The 23,618-nt window shown below is 39.2% G+C and overlaps 1 protein-coding gene across 7 annotated transcripts in view; it reads left to right on the top strand.

The window, feature by feature from the left end:
• The window catches only part of pde10a (phosphodiesterase 10A), a 488,240-nt gene that overhangs the window by 365,533 nt on the left and 99,089 nt on the right, over positions 1–23,618 (top strand). For 6 of the 7 annotated variants that reach the window (XM_087991437.1, XM_087991435.1, XM_087991436.1 and 3 more), the window contains 5 exons: positions 4,600–4,743; positions 11,742–11,897; positions 12,969–13,019; positions 14,388–14,446; positions 22,636–22,687. In XM_087991437.1, the coding sequence (XP_087847563.1) occupies positions 4,600–4,743; positions 11,742–11,897; positions 12,969–13,019; positions 14,388–14,446; positions 22,636–22,687 (462 nt within the window). The remainder of the gene's footprint in view (positions 1–4,599; positions 4,744–11,741; positions 11,898–12,968; positions 13,020–14,387; positions 14,447–22,635; positions 22,688–23,618) is intronic. The other variant, XM_087991438.1, reaches the window with a different exon arrangement.

Genomic DNA, 23,618 nt, shown 5'->3' with positions numbered 1-23,618 from the left:
ATTATCAAATGCAGGCTTTACTCCAGCTGATGTTACTCTATACCCAAAGAATAATTTTAGGTGTCGCAAATAAGTGTATTTCTTTGTTATATGTCAAATTGTATTGTGTGCGTTGAGTGAGTGCCACTGAGAACTGCTGATTATGTTCTGCTTTTTCACTTCCTTGGACAATTGTGCCATCAAGTGGGTTGAACATCCTGTCCATGTCAGAAAGACTGAAGAAGCACTCTTCTAAAACGTGCTAGCTACTGGACTTAGTCCATTCTGCGGTACTGAAATAAGCCTTTGAAAGTGGATACCATTTGTTTTGCTAGTGGTATCTAAAGATAGCTTTGACACAAGACAAACCTCATGTAGACTGTAGGCATGAAATTATGCCAATAGATCTTCCCTTGTAAGAAGAGGATACTTGTCATGAGTAATTACTTTGTTGGCTACCTTATGGTTGAGGTATCATCTACATTCATCATTTTCACATACAATGGCTAGATTCAACATAATGGGGATTCAGTAATACAGTCTGCTTTGAGCTATTTCAGTTCCTGTGACATTTTGGCACAGACTGCAAATGGCAACTGTCTCAAAATTCATGTAACTGGTGATGTGTCAATTTAAAGATCATGGCAGTACTTCTTAATCTCCTTAAATCCTAGGAGATCAAATGTCATTAATTGCATTAATTTTATGTTCTTTGGAGTTTTCCAGTTGAAAGCCAAGCTTGTCAAACAGGTTTGCTTCCATCAGGGTTCCGGTAAAACACAAATATCCAGGTTGACATTTTTGATGTGCACTAGATCCTTCTCAAAACCAGAATAATTGAAATACCACAAGCTTGAGGATTGTGAATATAATGATGCTAGAGTTTCATGGCGCTCAATATCAATATTTTCACACCAACATTGATGAGTGTCATTGATAGGGGGATTGCCGTGATGTCAGTTCAGCTTTCTTTTGCTGGCCTGTTGCTGTATCATCCGTAGTTCACTCAAAACAATAGATTCATCCATGTGCCAAACTGATGACATCTTCAATCACCTTTATCCCTTTGTGAAGTGGTTTCACTTTTGAGCCTGCGATGCACTTGTATCCCAAGGTCGACATAGTGTTGTGAATCATTGGGTACCTCCACAATTTGGGGAAATATTTAAGTGTTCCTCCTGTGATGAGGTAGGTTTTGCTGAGACTGCTGACGTCTCTTTGTACGCCTTACACTTGAGCTGGTTTGGAAACCTTTGTCTACAAACAGTCTGGGGTTGTGTTTCTGCATCTCCTCTCTGAATCTCACATGATGTCATCAATTCAAACTGCTAAAGTTCCTCAGTGAGAGCTATTCTGTAACTTGTGGAATTAAAGTTTCTTCAGCAAATTAATCACACAATAATTTCATTGGTTAGTGTGCTATATTTATATGTGAAATAAACCTACTGTAATTCACCCACAGTTTGTTTTATGGACACCCCATTTGCCGGGCATCTCTGTCAAAATATATGTCCTTTGAACATTACATTTTTTTTTGAGCTGGTGTCCTTTTAAAACACTTATTGCCATATCAAAAGTAAGTGTGTCTTCTATGAGCTACGTGTTTCTCCAGTGCAATGGATTATTCTTTTTCTGACCTGATGCTGCTACCTGTGAACTGATAATACCCATTGCACTCAAGTAGCTTTGAACCTGAAATTCATCCATCTCATGGCTTGGAGGCACATTCAGCTTGGAAAAAAAGGTGCTGGAGGTGATTTTATGCTCTGCAATTTTGGGGCTCATCAGGCAAGATAGAATGTTGGATGATCAGTGGAATTCAGGTCAAGGAAATAGGATATAGGTCTCATGGTCACGTCAGACTTGGATTAGGGGCTTAAGGAAATAGGAGAGAAACTTGAGAAAGATGTAAATTTAGACCAAGAGCAAGGAGAAACCATAAGGAAGTCCTAACTACTCAATCCCCCCCACCCCACAACATTTCTCTCTCTTTTGATATTTCTTCAACTCTCTTCCTTTTTGTTGGCCTCCTTCAACTCATCCCTTAAAATATACTTGTATTTGTTTTTAGTCACCTACCTTCATATTTGTTCTGGTGGTTTAATGTCAAGTCATATTTGATTATGCTTCTGTTAAGTGTCTGGGGTTTTATTACTCTAAAAGAACTACATATATATGTGCAGTTTGTGTTGCTGTTTGGCTTAATGGACCTGGGTATGATTTCTTTACCAGAAGTCCATGAGGAAGATTAAAAGGGTTTGTCAGAGAAAGATTGATACAAAAGTTGTTGCTCAATACTGTACCTGTGGTTAGACCTAGAATGTTGCTGTCACCCAGTGGATCCCCAAGGAATTGCAACCATAAAAAAAATTCACATTGAGTATAATTTTAGTGCCTAATTCGTTCATTTTAATAGGGTTCTCGAGTGTTGTTCACATAGCATTAATTAGGGGAAGCAAAGCAGTCCCAAAGCAGTTCAATAATTGATTGCCTACATGATTGAGTCCAGTAAAAAGGAGGAAGAAGCAACTTAAACTACCACATCTCCAGAAAATAAGAAAAACCAAAATAAAAACTCACAAGCCCAATGAGCTCTTTGAATTAATGATAAACATATTGTAATTTTTAGGACAGTTCCATACAAGGAAAGGGAACAGGTTGAGGAAGAATAAATTAAGAATTCAAGTTTTTCAGTTCCTGCTAGAAGTTGTGACAAAGACAACTGATAAGAACCTGGTGCTGCAGTGCTGGAGTTGGAAAGAGGAGGGGCGTTTGAGAAAAGAAAATAAGAAAAAAATTCGCTATTACATCGTACTTTGCAAGACTCTTTATAGCTAATGATTTTTAAAAAAAATTATCTCTGTTATAATGCAGAAAATGTTGCTGCCAATTTTGAATGGAGCAAATTCCCACAAACAGCAATGTGAGACTAACCAGATAATTAGTTTGTTGATACTGATTATAGATACATATATATTGACCACAATAACTATTGTTATGAAGGTATTGAGGTATTGTACCTTTTGAGAGTTGAAAAGCTAGCAAGGACTGCCTGACACAGCACACAGTGTTCTAAACAAGGTAACAATGGTTTCAACCAAGGTAACACTTGGTTGAAACCAGTACTACAGCTGTGTTGCTATGGAACAGACAAACAAATTCAAATTTGGCCAGTCAATTTAAATTATGCCCCAAGATACCAGAATCCAATTACATTTGAATTTAGTATTTTGATAATAAAACCAACGAAATGATCTGATGTTTTGGGATATAAAACTGGACATTTTGAACAGTTAGGGGGAGAGCTGCCAAGCCACCAACAAGTACAGACTGCCAGCAGAACAACTCTCTGGAAGGTACCTGGCTAGAAGACTTTGCACAGCAGAGCATCGAAAAGACGACAGGAAAATCTGCAGAGAAAGATACAAAGAGAGGATTCGATAGCTTACTGGTTTTTAAAGTTGACTTTTTTTGTAAATCTTAATTGGGTTTAAGAGAAAGGAATTGTAAATTAGATTAGATTAGATTAGATTACTTACAGTGTGGAAACAGGCCCTTCGGCTACTTGTGGCTACTTGACGTTCATGTATCCTGGTGGCTAGTTTTCTACCTGTTTGTCCAATGTAGTGTTTGTTACAGATCTTGCGAGGTATCTTGTAAATGACATAAGTTTTGGTTATTGTCTGTGGAGGGTCTTTCAAATTCATTAGCTGCTGTTTTAGTGTGTTGGTGGGTTTGTGAGCTACCATGATGCCAGGAGACCTGAGTAGTCTGACAGTCATTTCCAAGATCTTTTTTCAAAGGGTTTACCCCGTGTTGTAACACTATCCTGCTTTCTTTGAAATAGTATCAGAGAGACATTCATATGCACCCAAGCAGGCAGATCGCGCTTTAGTTTGATGTTTTATTTAAAAGATGACAGTTTTAGCATGATCATACATGAAAAACATCTATAATGTTTTTACAGATAGTGTAAAACATAATCTTTAGGGTCTTGTGGTGCAGCTCCATTTAGTGAGCAGTAAAATCACTGCTTTTTATTGTGACTTAATTCATAATGATATTGAATCATTATACCATCGTAGAATGTAAAATTATTTTACAAAGTCTTGACATCCAGAATTGCCATGACATATTCCTTTCACCTTTTTGGTAGAAACTAAGCCCACATTCCTCAATGGAATGCCAGCTCTGAGAAGAGAAAAATAAATTTGCTGATTTCAGCACACTATTAGTGCATTGTTGTTTGATTAGATTACTTACAGTGTGGAAACAGGCCCTTCAGCCCAACAAGTCCACACTGACCTTCCAAGGAGCAACTCACCCAGATCTATTCCCCTTCACCTAACACTACGGGCAATTTAGCATGGCTGATTCACCTAACCTGCACATCTTTGTGACTGTTGGAGGAAACCGGAGCACCCAGAGGAAACCCACGCAGACACGGGGAGAATGTGCAAAGTTCACACAGACAGTTGCCCGAGGCGGGAATTGAACCTGGTCTCTGGCGCTGTGAGGCAGCAGTGCTAACCACTGTGCTACCGTGCTGCCCACAATTACTAAACATGCTTAACATTGATTAACATTTATAATTTACTTGGCCTGATTTTTTTTCTACAGTCATTGTGCCTGTTTACATCAGCTGGAATGAAAGACCAACAACAACAGAAGCCTATTGCTGTTGAACCTGCTGGATTTGGCATTACAGTGGCATCATATGTAGCTAAGTTCAGGAAAACACTGTTAGTACAAGACCTTGCTGAGGTAAGAAGTAAAATAAGACAAGGATCTAGGTCTTGTGAAATTCCTTTAAGCTTTCTTGGTTTTTCTGTCTTATTCTCCATATTGAGAGAGAAGGGAGGAGTGGATGCTTTCAGTTTGCAGCCTCTGGCAGTTTGTTTTTATCTCTGCTACTCTGGCACTTGCAGCTTTTTCAGACACTCCAACTCACCAGGGAGAGGGGCTATTATCAGGGCAAATTTCCTTAACTCAGAAAATATGTGCCCTCAGAATCAAATTCTTTCCCTCACTGCTTCAAAAGTCAACCTTGTCATGCTCAGACAGCTAAATGTAGCACTTAATTTTCAATTTGTAAAACTCTCTGCATTTTTATAAATGTAACAGTCCAACTTCCATTTCAGATTATAGTCCAAAAAAATGAAAATTGTGCTTTCTTACACATTATGAAAGCCATTTTCAACAAACTCTTAGGTTTACTTGTTTCAGAGTTGAAGATAATGATTACTGTAGTGTTATAATGAGCCTAAATGGGCCTAAAATAAGAGTTCGCTGATTGGGGCTGTTAATCTGATGTAGTCAGGAAGCCCTGGCTGACTGATATAAACAGGAATGTCAGAGGTTCTGTTAGCTCTGACAGCTGGTTCTGAGAGAGCTGGATAAGTGTGGACTCTCCATGTGTAAATAAAGGATGACATGTTGACAGGATACTAGCCTCTCTGGAGTTATTTCAGTTGCCATGTAAATTTTCTATGTATTTCTCGTGTAAGACATTGGCTCATCCTATTATTCTCTTTTTAAATGTGTCATATGTTCATTAATCTCAAGTGAACAAGGTTTGTTACACTTACTGTTTCTGTAGGCTTCCCAATGTACACTGGTAAATGTAGTGATACAAAGAACTGGTCCATTCTGACCACATAAGTCCCAATTTGATCCCAAGTCTGTTGAATCAGTTCATCACAGATGATGCAATGATGGTTGTTTTGTATTTTTCTTCACTTTTCCCATGGTAGTATTCAACAAATAATCTATAAATAACCATTTTCTAGTGTCCTTTGCTGGCAAAAATCTGCCTGTCTCTCGAGCACAAGAGGTTGCTGTAGAGGGAGTGACTGAAGTTGGGAAATTTTGACTTGAAAGATCTATCTCTACTTAAAGCAAACCTGTTAGATCCAATTTCTAATCCATGGTAAGTAAGGACATGATCAAGTCATGTCCACCAACCCTGTAAGCAGATCTTAGGTGGCCACGTGCTGGGTGAATGCTGAGGCAGTCTAATTAAAAAGTTCACTGGTGTTTCCAGGAGTTTGACTTTGCACCAATTATTTTACATGCTATCAGTCCTTCTAGCACCCACCCCTCCTACCCCGTCATCCATTCTGTTACCCGCCATACCACCTCCATAGTCATTCACTCAGACCTTAGGAGCAATGTAAGGAGAAGAAACACATTTCTGACAATATGATGTAGCTCCTGCTTCTACACACCTGACAGTGGGAAATCTCCCATTCAAGAAACCCGGTCACACCATTGCCCATAAAAACAAATCAATTTCTGTTCAGTCCCCAGAAAGACAACTAATCCTTTAATAACACATTAAGCTGTCAACCAAAGTGGGAACTCCCTGCTGAGATATTAATTGTTTTTTGAAAATTCAGTTGAGTTTTCATAATGTCACAATAAGAACTTTTAGGAAAATGTCAGCGAAACAACTCAATTGAAACTATTTGGAGAGAAGGTGGCATAATGGAAAAGTCACTTTACTAGTAATCCAGGTCAACATTCTGGAGGCTTGGTTTTGGATCTCACCATGGAGGTGATAAAATTTGAATCCGTTAAAAATTTAACCAGAAATACTAGCTAACGATGAACATTGTTGATTGTCGGTAAAACCAATCTGATATAATGTCTTTTAGGTAGGACAATCTACCATTCTTACCTGGTCTAGCATATATCTGATTCCAGATACAAAGCAATTGGTTGGCTCTGACTCTTAACTGCGGTCCGGACAATTACAAATCAGCAATAAATGGCAGCCTAGCCAGCAATGCCCATATCCAAAGAATGAATCATAAAAGAACTCTACATCTAGATGTTATTCTTTTCAACTATACGGATGGCCCATCAATCAAGGCATTCCAACATGGGTTTGCACAGGACTTTTTTTTTAATGTTAAAGTCTTTCAAACAGCAAAATGGGATACGTTTGATCTCCATTATATGTTCAAATGGCCCTACTGAATATACATGTCACTCTTCTGTAATTTATGCTGCCATTGTTATCTGTGCCAGCATTGGATTTGTTGAAAAAGTGACAGGACTTCCTTACCTGGGACTTGAACTTGGAAATTGATATTACTTGTTTGAAAAGATCCTATTCAAGAAGCTGTTAACTAGAAAGGATCACTATTCATAGATTGGAAGTGGAAAGGATGTTGAAATTTAGGATTAAATTGTTTTTTTTTCTTCTCATTCATTATTTCTCCATAAAATCCAAGTAAAGGAAGTTCCCAGTTTACCAACAGTGCCTTATTAAACCAGATATTGTTAGGTGCAAAAATGAAGTCTAAAATGACAATGTATTCGTTTTTTTTTTAGGATAAACTTGGTGTTGTCCATCTGTGATTTGCCTGAGATTGGGGTGAATAGAGTGGCCATTAAAGTTTAAAAATATACATTCCGAAATAAAAATAAAATACAATGAAACTTACCATAGTTGCAAATGAGCATATTACTATTAAAATGAGAAATAAATTGCAACTACTGTTTCAATCAATGCAAATTTGATTAACAATCTTATGATTACCCACCCACCCCACCACTGGTGGGCTGGCTTGTGCTGACCCCTATCATAATCATAGGACAGATGAAGTCTTGGGCAATCTACCTACCCTCAGCCCAATTGTGAGGCCCTTATATGATCAAGATAATGAGGAAGCTTTAGAGCTCAGACTATTTTTGTGTCGGTTCTAAAGGTAGGGGGTGGGGGATAGCTTCCTTCAATGGTTCCCCTTTGCACGTGGGATGAACCCTTTCAGGGCCTGTCAGCACAAGTACCTTTGCCTCCATAAGTTCTCCTTTAAAAGCTGGTCAACTTATCCAGGTCCCTCTGGTTTCATCACCACTCCCCTCTCCTTATGAGCCCACCATACTTACCTGGCTCTGAACCCGAGGATTTAGAGTTTAGTTACTAGTTGTAGTATCAGTCTTGGTGCATCCAGGAGTACAAACTGATGCCTCTGAGGTGGAATATCTGCCCTCAATTTCACAAAAGTCCTGTTTCCAGCCATTTAATTCTTTCAAGTTGCTGCAGGAACACTGATTGGAAAGGTTGTGGACTCTCTTGTCAATTCATCGGGTAATAGATTGGGAAAGTTTACCAACCAAAAAATTCTGTCCTTAGTTTTTTTTATACATACATAACATTTCATCCTCATTCATTACAATTAAGTCGATTATGTGTTTCTATTCTGATCACAATTGAACCAATTTTGGTATTTCTGTAGCATCAGATATAATGAGAAGCCAAAAGAACATTGAAGCATGTATATCCCTGCACTGAATTTTATAATTCAGAAAGGACCCTTTTCACACATTATCAGGTTCTATGGTAGACTGTCAAAGTCTGACAAACCCCATTTCCTTGCCCTCCAGAACCTATTTCTAAAGGTTTCTTGCGCCCTGTCATTTATTAAAAAGTATGAACTCAACTGTACTCAATCAGGAATTTAGTGTCTTTTCCAGCTGTTATGAAAACGATATTCCACTCTCTCCCTGTATTCGTTTAGTTATGGTCTTAAATAATGTCTTCTCAGTTTTGGGTGCCTGTATCAGATTTCTTTATTTTCCCTGTTCTGACTAAAAGTGCCTCACTTTCTCAAGTTCTTCTCACAGACAACATGTTTTAACATTAGTATCATCCTTGGCAGTTGCTTCTGCACCTCTACATGAGCTTTGCTCTCCTTTATTTTTGTTGATTTTAACCAATGATTTATATTAGGTTGGATTTTGTGCTCGCTACTGGGGGCTTGAAGGTGAATTATCAGGGTGATCTCATAAAATGTAGAGTGTGGCCTTCCCTTTACTTACCTGTCCACTGTCAATTAATATCAAATTTAGCAGTGTAAGTGTTGATGCATCTAACCACTTTGGGCTTATTGAGGCCATTAAGTGTGTAATTAATGGTCGTTTGAGAGCATCATCCTGCTCCATCACTATTTTAACCGTGACAAGATGAGGCCAATATCAAGCAAGTTGTCCAGCAGTTTTAGCTGCATGAACTGATGTTTGGCAAAGTGGTGGTCCACCTTTGCAAATCCCCTGGGCCCATGGAAGGTACTCACTCCATAAAAATCACACTTGCTTCTTTACCCTACCCTCTTGACCTCTGATGACCCAACACTCTTCCTCAGGACCTGCCAACCTGACCCTGGTAAAATCACCCCAAATTTACTTTGCTATCCAGCTCCAATAATAATCTCTATGAGAGATCTACTGTGGTTCCAGAAATAGTCACTACTTCCACCTGGTGCTTATGGAACTGCAGAGTTCTAGCTATTTAATTGGTCAATTGGATCTTAGGCCTGGCACCTCATAAGATCCAAATAGATTTAGCATTGCACCTTTACTTTTGTAATCAGTTCCTTTTTTTCTCATAGTAATTGTACTTGAAAATATTTCAACAACTGTGGGTGAAATCTTATTTCCTCTTTCATAGTGTGCTTGGAGGTGGGAAAGGTAAAATTAGGGAGGATCTCAATCCTGTCACTTTTCTGCTTGCACCAGAATTAAGAACCAGGATCAGATTTTCTACCTTTCTACAACTGTGGGCTTTAAGTTGCCAATTAATGACTACGTAGAGGCCTTATCCCACTGCCACTTATATTAATCTAGTTGCAGGCATGACTGTTGGAATGCAAAATGTGTGCAATAAATAAAACTGTATGGCCAGCTCACCACCTGGGAAGGAGTGATAGTGGCTCAATCTAAGACAGTCAGTGCCCAATTTGAGGGACTTGATAATCAGAAAGGGGTGAGGGGCAAAAGCTGAGAGCCCTTGCTGCCCACCTTCCTATACCTCTTTCCCCTTGGCCCACAAAACCTCTCCTTGATATAATAGTTATCTGTCATAGAAACATAGAAGATCGGAGCAGAAGGAGGCCTTTTGGCCTTTCGAGCCATCTCTACCATTCATCCCAATCATGGCTGATCATCCAACCCAATAGCCTAATTTTGCTTTTTCCCATAATCTTTGATCCCATTTGCCCCAAGTGGTATATCTAGTCGCCTCTTGAATACATTTAATGTTTTGGCATCAACTTAATCCTGCGGTAATGAATTCCACAGGTTCACCACTCTTTGGGTGAAGAAATGCCTCTTCATTTCCATCCTAAATGGTCCACCCTGAATCCTCAGACTGTGACCCCTGGTTCTGGACACACCCACCACCGGGAACATCCTCCCTGCATCTGCCCTGTCTAGTCCTGTTAGAATTTTATAAGTTTCTGAGATTCCCCCCATCCATCTAACTCCAGTGAAAATAATCCTAACCTAGTCAATCTCTCCTCATACCTCAGCCCCACCATCCCAGAATTAGCCTGGTCAACCTTTGCTGCACACCCTCAAGAGCAAGAGCATCATTCCTCAGAAAAGGAGATCAAAACCGCATACGATATTCAAGGTGTGGTCTCTGTAAAGCTGCAACAATACACCTGTATTCAACTTCTCACAATGAGAGCCAACATACCATTTGCCTTCTTTACTCCCTGCTGCACCTGCATGCTTACCTTCAGTGACTGGTGTACAAGGACACCCAGATCCCACTACATACTCCCCTCGCCTAGTCTTTGAATGTGTAACTCCAACAAAAGCCACAGCATTCCTAATTATGCTGCTGAGCCATAATTTCTCATTAGCCGGCCATTCTCAGAAAGTGGGACCTCCAACCCGGGATCCCATTTCCAGTGAGAACTCGCCGCTAGCTTTGCCACTACTTGATTGGCTTATGGTTCATTGCCTCATTTCTGGAAGAATCAATGCGACTATCTCACTGCTGTCCAACTGGCAAGTATAACAAGCGATGCTGCAATCGGATTCTGCCTTCAAAATACTTTAAGGCATCTTTAGACTGTGATAGGTATTATCTAAATGCAAGTTTTTTTCTTCTAATAATTAAACTTAGGATTTCATATTCTTTTCCTGAAACAATTGTATTTACTTGCTCTCACTTTAAAGACTACAAACTTTTAAAATGTTAGCATTAATATATGCATTCTCTTATTCCACTCAGAACTTTTCACCTCTCATTTCTGTATTAAGTTTAATCTAATGACTTAACAGAGGCCATATAAGATCATTGGCAGTTAAACACGCATGATTCATTTTGTCATCTGACATGATAATATTAAGCCCTTAACTATGAAGTACAATAGGTTCAACCCTGGCCCAGGAATTAGAATTGTCTAGATCCATCCATTAGTAGCATTGACCGCGTCTGTTTTGTGTTCTTAAGCCAACCTGTAACATGTTGTGTCTTGATGTTAGCAATGTTCCTTGTACAGTGCACAACAAATTTACAATATAGGACTCCACAATGAGAGAAAAGTTGTTTTGTATGCAAAAATATTTAAAAATTGAGAATTAACGTTCTTATACTTCTAATCTTGTAATACTCCTATGCAATATTTATTACATTGGAGGAGTTTGTAACTATTGTCAAGAAAATGCCATTGTACCAGAATAATTTCAAAATGTCTGTAATATTTTAGCTATTACCAATTGAAACTCAAAGCTTAAGTGATGAGTTAACTACTTGAAGCTTGAACTTTTATTAAAAATGTTATGTACAGGGAAAATTCATGAATCACAGCATGCTCCACATGCTGCTCTGTATATGATTAAAGCAAGACAAATCCACTTGTTTAACAGATTAGCAAACAAACAGTGGTGACATTCTCAGGAAGGAATTATGCAATGACATCTAGTCATATCTGATGCACACCCACGTTCTCTTTTTCTTTTAGGATAGTCGATTTCCTAGGGGGATATCATTGGACTCAAAATCTCCGATTCAGTCTGTCCTTTGCTTACCAATCGTTACGGCCAGCAATGACTTGTTAGGTGTTTTGGAACTGTACCGACAACGTGGCAGAAATCCTTTTGACAGTGACCAACAGCAGGTGGGTTTCTACTCTTGCAGTCAAGCAGAAGTCTCATTAACACCGGAGACTTTAAACAAAAATGCAATTTTTATTTAATATCTCTATGATATTCAGCAGTCATAATGTATTTTAGCTTGGCTAACCCAGAAAATGGAGAGGTCTTGTGTAGAAGTGAGTAGCATCCAATCCTCTGAGCTAGAGTCTCTGGGTTCAATTCCCACTCCAGCATTTGATAGCCTCAGAAGGTGAATTCGTAATGTGGCCAAACAGGTTGATTAGCAAACTGCAAATCCTTCAAATAAGCCAATAGCAGGCTGTAAGAGCAGCATAATCTTCCTGATGAGCTATGTTTAATGCAAAGTGATGTCCCTCAAGCTACAGCCTCTGTTGATAGGTTCTGGGGAAAAATAACCAACGAGATAAAAGACCTGCTCTTGGGAAAAATAACCAAGGAGACAAATATGTTTTGTGTCCCTCTTGCACCATTCGGTATGGTAAGAGAAAAGAAAAATCCAGAAAATCAGCATGATTCAAAAAGACATTAGCAACTGACTACTCTGCTTGTGAAACCCTGATAGTTTTAAAACTTATTGCAATGTCTCTGAGTTGTGAAATAAAAGTTCAAATGACATGGAGTGGGAGTTCCACCAATTATTGATTGAGTATATTAATGAGTCACATGTACCAGAACAATAACAAGCAAATGCTGTTTAATCTGATATAAGCAAAAGCGGTTGCAAATACATTATAATTGGTCAGTGTGCCCGTGGGCAAGAACAGGAATAATTCAAATGGAATTTCTGCTTCTGATCAACAGTAAGTGTAGACATTGATTAAAACCAGCTCAGGCTTGGTAATATTCACTCCAGTCAAAGAGTCTGCCATCATTCATGGTCAAGGTCAACATGTGGAAAACACATCATTGTCCACTTGTTGAGGAAATTAAAAATTCATGTGCTAATTGAAACATACAAAACAGAAGTCAGTACTTTTAGAGGAAGGAGGACAATAATTAAAGATGATGATAGGAAGGTTCTCCTAATTCAGATGAACCATGTGTAAAAATCTTATTTGTGTTCTTTATTACAGATTGCCACTGCAAACTTAGCGTGGGCTTCAGTGGCAATACATCAAGTTGAGGTAAGTTTCCAGCACTTTCTCAGTTTGTCTCAGGTCTCATGTCAAATGGATGTGCTGACATTTTTTTCAAATCCTCTGATACTCTACACTGTTTGGCCAGTGGTATCCTCAGCCACTTCCCACTTTCTGTAGCAGCTTCCAAGCCCAGATGTAAGAGATTACTAAAGAAGAAGTTGTGGTTGCAATGTCTGAGTTGTGAAAAGCGAACTGTATAAAGATTAAAGAGTGAAAATGAGGGAAGAAAATAATTATGGAGAAACAAAGGAGTAATGAGAAGTGTACAGAAGGTTCCAGAAAAAATATTGAGAGCTCAAGGGACGAATAACAGAATAAGGTCTGGATTTTCGTGAAGATGACAGGAAATATAATTCAGTAAAGTTTTTGACTCGGTGAGCTAATCTCCTTTAAAAAGGCCAACATCTGCCTTATTTTCATTCTGTTGTCGGTCGGAATTGAGCCCACCACCTCCAGAAGTAACCGAGACAGGATGGCAGGTAGTGAGGCTGGCAGGCTACAAAGCATACCTCTGTATACTGGGACACAGAACCTGTTGTATCCTGATAGCCCATCAAGCACTCACCATTCCTATATCCTTTCATATCATCCCTGCTTCGAATATCTGCCAAATCAAGCAGCATAAAATAAGATATTGTTGAGGTATTGTAAACCATCAACAACAGCAGAATCATAGAGCCAGAGTCCAAAACCCCATCGTCCAGCATATCCCTTGCTCTACTATGATTATCAAAGCACAAGTACACAAGAGACTGGGTACTTTCTTGGAAAGTAGCTTTAAAGCTTGTAAACCACCTACAAGGCAAGAATCAGATGGGTGATCAAGTACATTTCAAATGTCTGAGTAGAACATAACTCCAAGAAGCTTGGTGCCAATCCAGCACAAAGCAGTCTGCTTCATCGTTCCTCACTATAAAATTATGCAACACAGGAGGAAACTATTTACCCATCATGCTGCTGCTAGTTCCTATAAAAAAAAGTTTGTCCAATAGCCTTATTTAAATGCTGTTTCCTACAAATTTGCAATTTTGTTCCAGTTAACGTTTATATCGAATTCCCTTTTGAAAGTTACTATTGAATTTGCTGCCTCCACCAGATTAAGTGGTACATTCCTGATCATAATTTATCTACCATCTTGTTCTTTTGCAAATTATTTTAAACTTATGTCCTCTGGCTATCAGCTCACCAGTTAGTAAGAAGGTTTCCCCCTTTTACTCATCAAAAACCCCTCATTCGTTAGGTTATACATTCACTTGCACATGTGCAGAAATACACTAACAGATGGCTAATTGACCTCCTTGGGGGCAAAGGTCTATTTCAAATATTGCCCTGATTTGAAACTTCATCTTTCAGATTTCCAAAGGTCTTGCCAGACAGAGTGAAATGAATGATTTTCTGCTTGATGTATCCAAGTAAGTGATTCATATTTTTGATTTGATAAATACATTGTTTGGTGTGGTCATTTATGCAGAGTAATATATTGTGGTATGACTAAATGAGGAGGGAAAACTGCTTTCCTCTTTAACCCTGACTTGGTCAATTGCTTCAAATTCTTTTAATTTTTTTTCAGCATGAACTTTTATTAAAATATACTTAAATGAATCAAAATAAAGGAGCCAATTATAAGATATTTGTAAATGAAATAGAGGAATTTTAGTACCTATTAACCTCAACAAAAGTAATAAAACATGACAACAAACATACCCAAACATGGATAATGCATTTATAAAGGTGAGAGCGGTATGGATAGACAGACTAATGCTAGACAGCTTAAAGGTTCTTAGAGAATTTGAGGTATAAGAGTGAAATCTGATTCCATGACAATTTAGTTGTTGTACTGCTTCCCCAGGAGTTGTGAAGTCATAGAATTCTGAATTCTCAATGAATGGTTGTTTTCCAACTTGTATCTTTACTGGGCCTTGACTTTAGAGCTTTAGAGAAACAGAAAAAAGGAGCAAGCCTTCCAAAATCTGTTGTTATGAAACTGCATTGCTTTATGCCTGCTGAGCTAAACAAGCTACCAAACTATGGTTTGTTTGTGTACTTTTTGTCAAGCTCCATTGTCTTTCCAATCTGAATATTTGGCAGACAACTTTTCTTCTACCTATATGTGAACTTAATGTGCAAATGTGAATAAAACAAGATATGCGTATTTCTTCAAGTCAGCCTAGTTATCTGGTTTCATTCTCTTTGGATGAAATTATCATTTCAGTATAATTGATTTATTCTACATGGGTTCCCAGGACTTGCCTCAATCTATAGTCAGATGATCACAGCAATTAATTTAAGTCAATAATTGTTTCTTTCTAAATCGCTTTAGTCCATGAAGAACTCAGATATTAAAATCAGATGATGGAAGTTGAATATTACTAGTCAATGCTTACCATTATTTTTATTATTACAATTGTATGGAGACTTTTAAAAAGAAATGAATTTCCCAAAAGACCAACAAAAATCTGGAGGATAAGTTTTCATATTTCAAGATTTTTACTGGAACAAACTAGAATGAACATAGCTCGAACATTAATTCACAAGTAGCTATTGCATCCAAGCAATAACGAGATATTGAACTAATTCACACATTCAAGAAACCTCATAGAATTCTTTTCACTTTGTACTATACTTCTAGCATTGCAAGTACAAGTCCAATGGTATTCCCTGGTACTCTAGTAGGGTCACTTCTCTCCACTGTGTTCGGTAAAAATTTCAACTGTCGTTCAAAAGTCATTTCACTCAGCATGTGTTTTTCAGATCTGACTTTATCCAAATATCTCACCTCATTGACACTTTGATCCTTAAATTTCTAAAAGATTGGTTGGTTCTATTCCTTTCCTATTGAATATAAAACTGAATTCCTCATGCATTAGACCAACCATGATTTTATTGAATGGCGGAGCTGGCTTGAAGGACTGAGTGGCCTAGTCTTGTTCCTCATTCATATGTTCATCCTGCTTGGTTTTAACGCACAACAGTCCTTCACATAGCAGTAGCTGCTTTTGCACTCACGCTCGCTTGCTCTTTCTCGCTTTCTCTCTCTCTATCTCTCTCACTTTCGCTTTCTGTGTCTCAATGACAATGGTCCTATGTGCGCAAGGTGTCACTTGGTATTTCACTAACTTTGGTTTGCGATTCTTTTCCTAGGATGGCCAGATTACTTACAAGTTCCCAACTACATTTTGGGGTTTCATTTAAATATTATAAAAAGTTGTTCTACTTCTCCATAGCAGCATTCAAACATTCTAGGCAATCCATCCCTCTGGAAATGGCAGACTAAAAGATTGTGCTATTGTCCTCACATAGGGTTGTATTGCTGAAAATTGTGACTTTGCAAAGCATTGATTCTGTAGAGCCTTCCTTAGAGTAAAAAGAACATTATTTGTACCCTCTAAGTTCAAATGCAGTACCACCTGTACTTTAAATGTACATTAAATTTCTACATCAGTTAATTAAATAATTCATCGTAAATTTGAAAATATAAAAGGAAAATCTAATAATTCACTGTTCTGTCAGATTGACAGTGCTCCATTTAGTGACAGAGGTCAGTCTGTATAGCTACGTTTATAGGACTCCTTGTACTGATAAACGTCTGGCAATAGATGAAGCCAGTAATCTCAATTTGAGGAGGAAAGTGAAGACCTAGCAGCAATGAGAGGAGTAGATCTGGAGCCTAAAGGTGAGAACAGGAGGCAAGCAACACTGGGAGACTGAGGCCAAGGAACAGCAAACCATTGTTAACTGTCATAAAAACCCATCTGCTTCACAGATGTTCTTTTCGAAAAGAAACTTGCTGTTCTTACCTAGTCTGGCCTATACATGACTGCAAACCCACAAACAATCTGGATGATTCTCAACTACCTTCTGAAAGTCATGCAAGTCACTTAATTTTATCATAGAGTTATAGAGATATACAACATAGAAACAGACACTTCGGTCCAACTCTATCCATGCTGACCAGATATCCTATATAAATCTAGTTCCATTTGCCAGCATTTAGCTCAAATCCCTGTAAACCCTTCTTATTCATATCCCTATCCAGATACCTTTTAAATATTGTAATCATACCAGCCTCCATCACTTCCTCTGGAAGCTCATACACACACCATGCTCTCATGAAAAAGTTCCCCCTTGGGTCCCTTTTATATCTTTCCCCTCTCACCTTAAACCTATCCCCTCTAGTTTTGGACTCCTCCACCCCAGGGAAAAGACCTTGCCTATTTATCCTAGTCATGCCCTTCATGATTTTATAAACCTCTGTAAGTTCAAGTATCAGATGACAAAACAGCATCAAAAAAACTCATATAAACCACTTGTTACCAACTTAGGCATTGGAAATAATACTAAAAAATGCAACCCTGTCCAACCTGCAACCTCCTTGCTAATGTCTAGGGGATAGTGCTAAGTGAGAGCGCTGCTTTACAGAGTGGTCAGCATCAGCCTGACACTGTCATGCTCTCAGAATTGGGTCTTGCTGACCATGTCCCATTCAACAGCATCACCATTCCCGCCTATGCCCAGATTACTGGCAGGACAGACGTAGCAGAAGTGATGGCACTGAGGGTATGCTGTTGGGAGTGTATATCCTGAAGTCTTCAGTATGATTCTGGGTCCGGTGAGGTCAAACATGGAGAAGAAAGCCCCCTGCTGGCAACTACATACTGTGCCCCCTCCTGAGGAATCAGTATTCCTCCATGTTGAAAACCACTACAAGGAAACACAGAGGATGGCAAGGGCACAGAATGGACATTAGGTGGGGACTTCAATATCCATCACCAAGAGTTGCTTGACAGTGCCACTACTGACAGCACTGGCCAAGTCCTACAAGGTATAACTACTAGATTGGGTCTGCAGCAAATGGTGAGGAACCAATAAGAGAACAAAACACACTTGACTCATCCTCACCAATATACCTGCCAGATGATTCTGCCCATGATAGTCTTGGTAGGAGGGACCAAAGCTAAAGCCCTGATTTTCCACTGTGTGTTTTGGCACTACCACTGTGCTAAATGGGATTGATTTTGAATAGATCTAGCAGCTCAAGACTGAGGCATTGTAAGGTATAAGCAGCAGCAGAACTATACTCCAACATAATCTGCAACCCCACTCTACCACTACTGTTAGGCCAGAGATCAAACCTATTGAGTGAAGAATGCAGATTGAGATGCCCGGAGGAGCACAAGGCATTCCTAAAATGAGGTGTCAACCCGGTGAAGCTACAAAACAGGACTGATTGTGTGCATTGGCAGGACTAAGTGATACCGTAATATCCAGTCATGAACAGCACTAGACAAAGGGAGTTTTGGACATAATGGCTGACTCATATTATTGCTAGGATATTGATCCAGAAACCCAGGTTCAAATCACACTATTGCAGATGATGAAATTTGAAATTAATAAAAATCTAGAATGAAGAGTCTAATGATAACCATGAAACCATTGCCAATTATCGGAAAACTCCACCTGGTTCACTGAAGTCCTTTAGGGAAGAAAACTGCTGTACTTATTTGGTTGAAAGAAATGCCTTAGATAAGGGAACCAAACCCACTCAGTATTCCAGCTGTGATCTTATTAGTCCCTTGTATACTTTTAGCAAGACTTCCCATTTCATTACACTCCATTCTGTTTAAAATGAAGGTCAACATTCCATTTGCCTTCCTTATTAGCCACTGAATTTGGATGATAGCTCCTTATGGTTCATGCATGATTGCCCTTTGAAATGGCCTAGCAATACTTCACTTGTAACAATCACCACAAAATTTCAAAATAGAAAGAAACCAGATGAACCACGTGGCATCAACCTAATGACAATGGCAAAAACCGCCCTGTCGCCCCCATCAAAGTTGTTGTTGCTAACATCTGGAGGCTAGTGCCAAAGTTGGGTGATGTTGGCTCATAGACTAGTCAAGCAACAGTCTGACATTGTGTGTAACGTATAATTCCCGGAATATGACAATGTTTCAAATAGCAACACCATCACTGATCCCATGACAAGGAGCACTGAAAGTGGTTACCACATACTGTCCTCCCTTGGCTGCTGAATCAGTACTCTTCCATGTTGAATACCACTTAGAGGAAGCACTGAAAGTGGCAAGAGTGCAGAAATTACTGTAGTTGGGGAATTTCAATGTTCTGAACCAAAAGTGGCTCAGCTGCAGTACTATTGATTTGAACTGATCACTTCCAAAAGAACATATCTGTTAGACTGTATCTGTGGCAGGTGGTGAGGGAGCTCACAAGAGGGAGAAACATATTTGATCTTATCCTTGCCAATCTGCCTGCCATAGATGCATCTGTCCATGGTAGCATTGGTCAGTACAGCACAGTGCTTATGGAGACAACATACCACCTTCACAATGTTGTTACCTTACCTGATCCTGTGTGGCATTATCACCATACTAAATTGTGCAGATTTCAAACTACTCACGACTGAGCATCCATGCATGAGGCACTGAGGGCCATCAACAGCAACAGAATTATATGCTCACTACAATCTGCAACCTCATGACCTGGCATATCCCCCACTATCAAGCTAAGGGTATCAACCATGGCTCAATTAAGAATTCAGCAGGGCATGTCAGAAGCAGGACCAGGCATACCCAAAAATGAGATGTCAACTTGGTGAAGCTACCGGATTGGTCTACTTGCATGCCAAACAGCATAAGCAGCAACTAATAGAGCTAGGCGATCCACAACCAATGAATCAAATCTAAGCTCTGTCGTCCTGCCTCATCCAGTCCTGAATGGTGCTGTGCAATTCTTCAACAACTTATTAGAGGAAGAGGCTGCACAAATATCCCCATCCTGAACAGTGGGAAAACTCAACACATCAGTGCAAAGGATAAGGCTCAAGCATTTACAACAATCTTCAGCCAGAGGTGCCGAGTAAACGATCGTTCATAGAAATAGAAATACAACGTGGAAGCAGGCCATTTGCCCATCGAGTCCACACCAACCCACTAAAGAACATCCCAACTAGACTCATGCCCTATCCCTGCACTTCCCATAGCTAATCCACCTAGCCTGCACATCCCTGAACACTATGGGCAATTTAGCATGGCCAATTCACTTAACCTGCACATCTTTGGACTGTGGGAGGAAACTGAAGCTCCAAAGGAAACCCACGCAGGCATGGGGAGAATGTGCAAACTTCATATAGAATTGAACTTGGGTCTCTGGTACAGTGAGACAGCAGTGTTAACTGCTAAGCCACCCCTCTAGTAATACAAACTCTCATTCTCACTAGTTTTATAAATTAATGACAGTATTCAAAATAAATACAGATGTTGGAGATTAGGAATTGTACTTCATCAAATGAATTACCAACAATACAAAAAGATTCATCTACTGAGTAAGCAACAGAAACACAAACAAAAACAGGAGTAGCCCTCTACATGTTGATGGTTCACTGGAATTTCTCTTTACTGCTATATATATCATATGTTGTTTGTAACTATGGTTAAAACTAAAAAGGTGGGCCAGTTTAATCTTCTGATTTGATGAATTCATGAAGACTGAGTTCCTCCTTTTGGATTTCAACTACTCAATTTATCAGATTATGTAAACAAGATTTTAAAAATGTATTTGCTATATTGTAAACAGCAAACTTCATTATAAAAGTTTGTGATCTTGCTGCTTTCAGAGGTGCCAACATCACAGATTCAAGTCTTCAGACAATTCAACTCACTCACATGATATTAAGAAACAATTAGAGAAGTACTAAAGACTATGCTCCAGAACGTTCTGCTCCCCTAACCAAACTCTTCCAGTACAGTTACAACACTGGCATCTACCTGACAATGTCAAAAATTGCCCAGTATATCTTGTCCACAAAACACAGGACATACCCAACCTGGCCAATTACCGCCCCATTAGTCTACTCTCGGTCATCAGTAAAGTGATGGAAGATGTCATCAACAGTGCTATCAAGCAGCATCTGCTCAGCAATAACCTGCTCAGTGACAGTCAGTTTGGGCTCTGCCAGGGCCACACAGCTCCTGACCTCATTACAGATTTGGTTCAAACATAGACAAAAGACTAGAATTGCAAAGGTGAAGTATGAGTGACTGCCATTGGCATTAAGTCCGTATTTTTCTGCATGTGGCAATGGGTGACCTAGTAAATCTGAAGTCAGTGGGAATCGGGGAAAACTCTGCTGGTTGGACCTGGTGCGTTGTTATTGTTTTCGAAGGTCAGTTATCTCCGCTCCAGTACTCCTCTGCAGAGGTTCCTTAAGGTAGTGTCCTTCAAACATCTTCAATTGTTTCATCAATGACCATCCCTGCATCATAAGGTTATAAGTTGAGATGGGGATGTTTGCTAATAACTGTGTAGTGTTCGGTACATTTGCCACACCCCAGATACTTAAGCAATCCATGTTCGAATGCAACAAGATCTGGACAATATCCAGGCTTGGTATGCAATATAGCAAGTAATATTCACACTACACAAATGCCGGGCAATGACCATCTCTAAAAAGAAAGAATTTAGCTACTGCCTTTGGGATTCAATGGTGTTTACCATTGCTGAATTCTCCACTACCCCAGAGGTTACCATTGATTAGAAACTGATTGAATTTGCCATATAATTACAGTGGCTACCAGAGCAGGTCAGAACCTCAGAATACTGCAGCATTTAACTTTCCTCCTGACTCTTTGAAGCCTGTCCACCATCTACAAAGCACAAGTCAGGAGTGTGATGGAACATTCCCCACCTGCCTGAATTAATGCAGCTTCAACGCTTGAGAAGTTGAACTCCATCCAGGACAAAGCAGCTACATCCGCATCCACAAATGTCGACTTCCTCCTTCATTGACAGTACACTTTACTGCCATTGATTATCTACAAGATGCTCTGCAGAAATTCACCAAATATCTGTCTAGAAGGACAAGGGCAACAGATATATTGGAACGGCACCACTTGCAACTTCCACCCGAAGCCACTCACCATATTGACTTAGAAATATGCCACCATTCATTCAGTTCTGTTGCATCAAAATGCTGGTATTCCACCCTAATAGCATTGTGGGTCTACCTATAGCTCATGGGTTGTAGCAGATCAAAAAGGCAGCTCACCACTACCTTCTCAAGTGCAACAAGGGATAAGTGCTGGCCAGCCCCCAGCGATATCCATATTCCACAGATAAGTTTTTAAAAATATTTTTAAAAGGTGGTGTGCTTTGCATCTTAAATATGTAGTACATTCCATATGGTCATATGAATCTTATTTGACAGTCTATGGGGGTGTCATTATGATCATGTAGTTAGATCTGCTGTTGAAACCAGACAGTTGATTTGGAAAATTCAAAGGAATCAGGTATGGTCGATCATGGGTATCTCACTCTAACTGGGTGGAACCACTTGACACTTTGGCCAATATTTAAGCTTTCCCATGAGATAATTTAGATTATTTCAAATAGAGTTAGGTGTATCCAAAGTGCCAAAAATACTTTTTAAACAAGTGACGTGTGAGTTTGTAGTGCTAGTAACACCTAGGTTATTCCATGCAGCACAGATCCTTCTCATTAAAAGAATAAATGTTACCATAGAGAATTTAAAAGCAATCTGCTGTAGATAACCCTATTTGAGATCTTTCTTCATTTTTTTCAGAACCTATTTTGATAACATACTGGCAATAGATTCTCTGCTTGAACACATCATGGTGAGTACCCAATGATGTTTTCTCCACTGTCTCTGGGATAAAATTCCGACACAAGGAAGGAATCTTTGGTTTCAGTGAGAATCGATGGAACAAAAGTGTCATTTAATGGTTCTGCTTGTAGTTCCATGAGTCAAGCATACATATTTTTCTTAAGAAAAGAAATCTCACCATCTGTTGGACAGAAAAAGTTCAAATCAAGTATGACTATTCTTTTGAAAAAGAGTCATTAGACTCGAAGGAGAGTCATATTCAACTCAAAACATTAACTCAATTTCTCTCTCCAAAATGCTGCCAAACCTGCTGATTATTACATTGTTCATTTTTTTTTAAATTATAGATTTTTGGTTCCATATAGTTGGTTAGCACTAAGTCCTCTCTGTATGATCCCTTCATGAGATGCACATCACAGGGAGTAGTACCCTAATTATTTACACAAGTGCTTTTTTTAATATGTGATAACTATTGGAGGTGTGCAGGAAAAATAATTATAGATCCATAAATCTGTGTCAGTCATACTTACTTTGTAAAAGTAGGAAGTGAAGCTTGTGCAACTTATTCACACAGGATAGTGAGTATATAGAATAAATTGCCAGAGGAAGTGGTAGTACAGGTACAGTTACAACATTTAAAAGACATTTGGACAGGTACATGAATGGAAAGGGTTTACAGGGGTTTGGGCCAGATGCAGACAACAGGACTAGTTTAATTTGGGAAACCCTAGTCAGCAAGGGCGAGTTAGACCAAAGGGTCCGTTTCCACGCAGTGTAATTCTGTGATGAATTTTTCAAAATTGGTTTTAGTACTGTGCACAAGTTACTGCCACTAATTTCAACTTTAACAGTTTATTCATTTTCGACTTGATGTGCATGTTAGCGCAATTCTTGATGCACACACAGTAAAATTTGTTTGACCCTGTTATAATGTTACCAGG

The sequence above is a fragment of the Chiloscyllium plagiosum genome, unplaced genomic scaffold, assembly GCF_037043375.1.
Source record: "Chiloscyllium plagiosum isolate Xiang-an unplaced genomic scaffold, Cpla_swu_hap1 HiC_scaffold_10, whole genome shotgun sequence".
NCBI classification, from domain to species: domain Eukaryota; kingdom Metazoa; phylum Chordata; class Chondrichthyes; order Orectolobiformes; family Hemiscylliidae; genus Chiloscyllium; species Chiloscyllium plagiosum.
The sequence above is the reverse complement of the archived record's forward strand: the minus strand, read 5'-3'. Positions and strand labels throughout refer to the sequence as shown.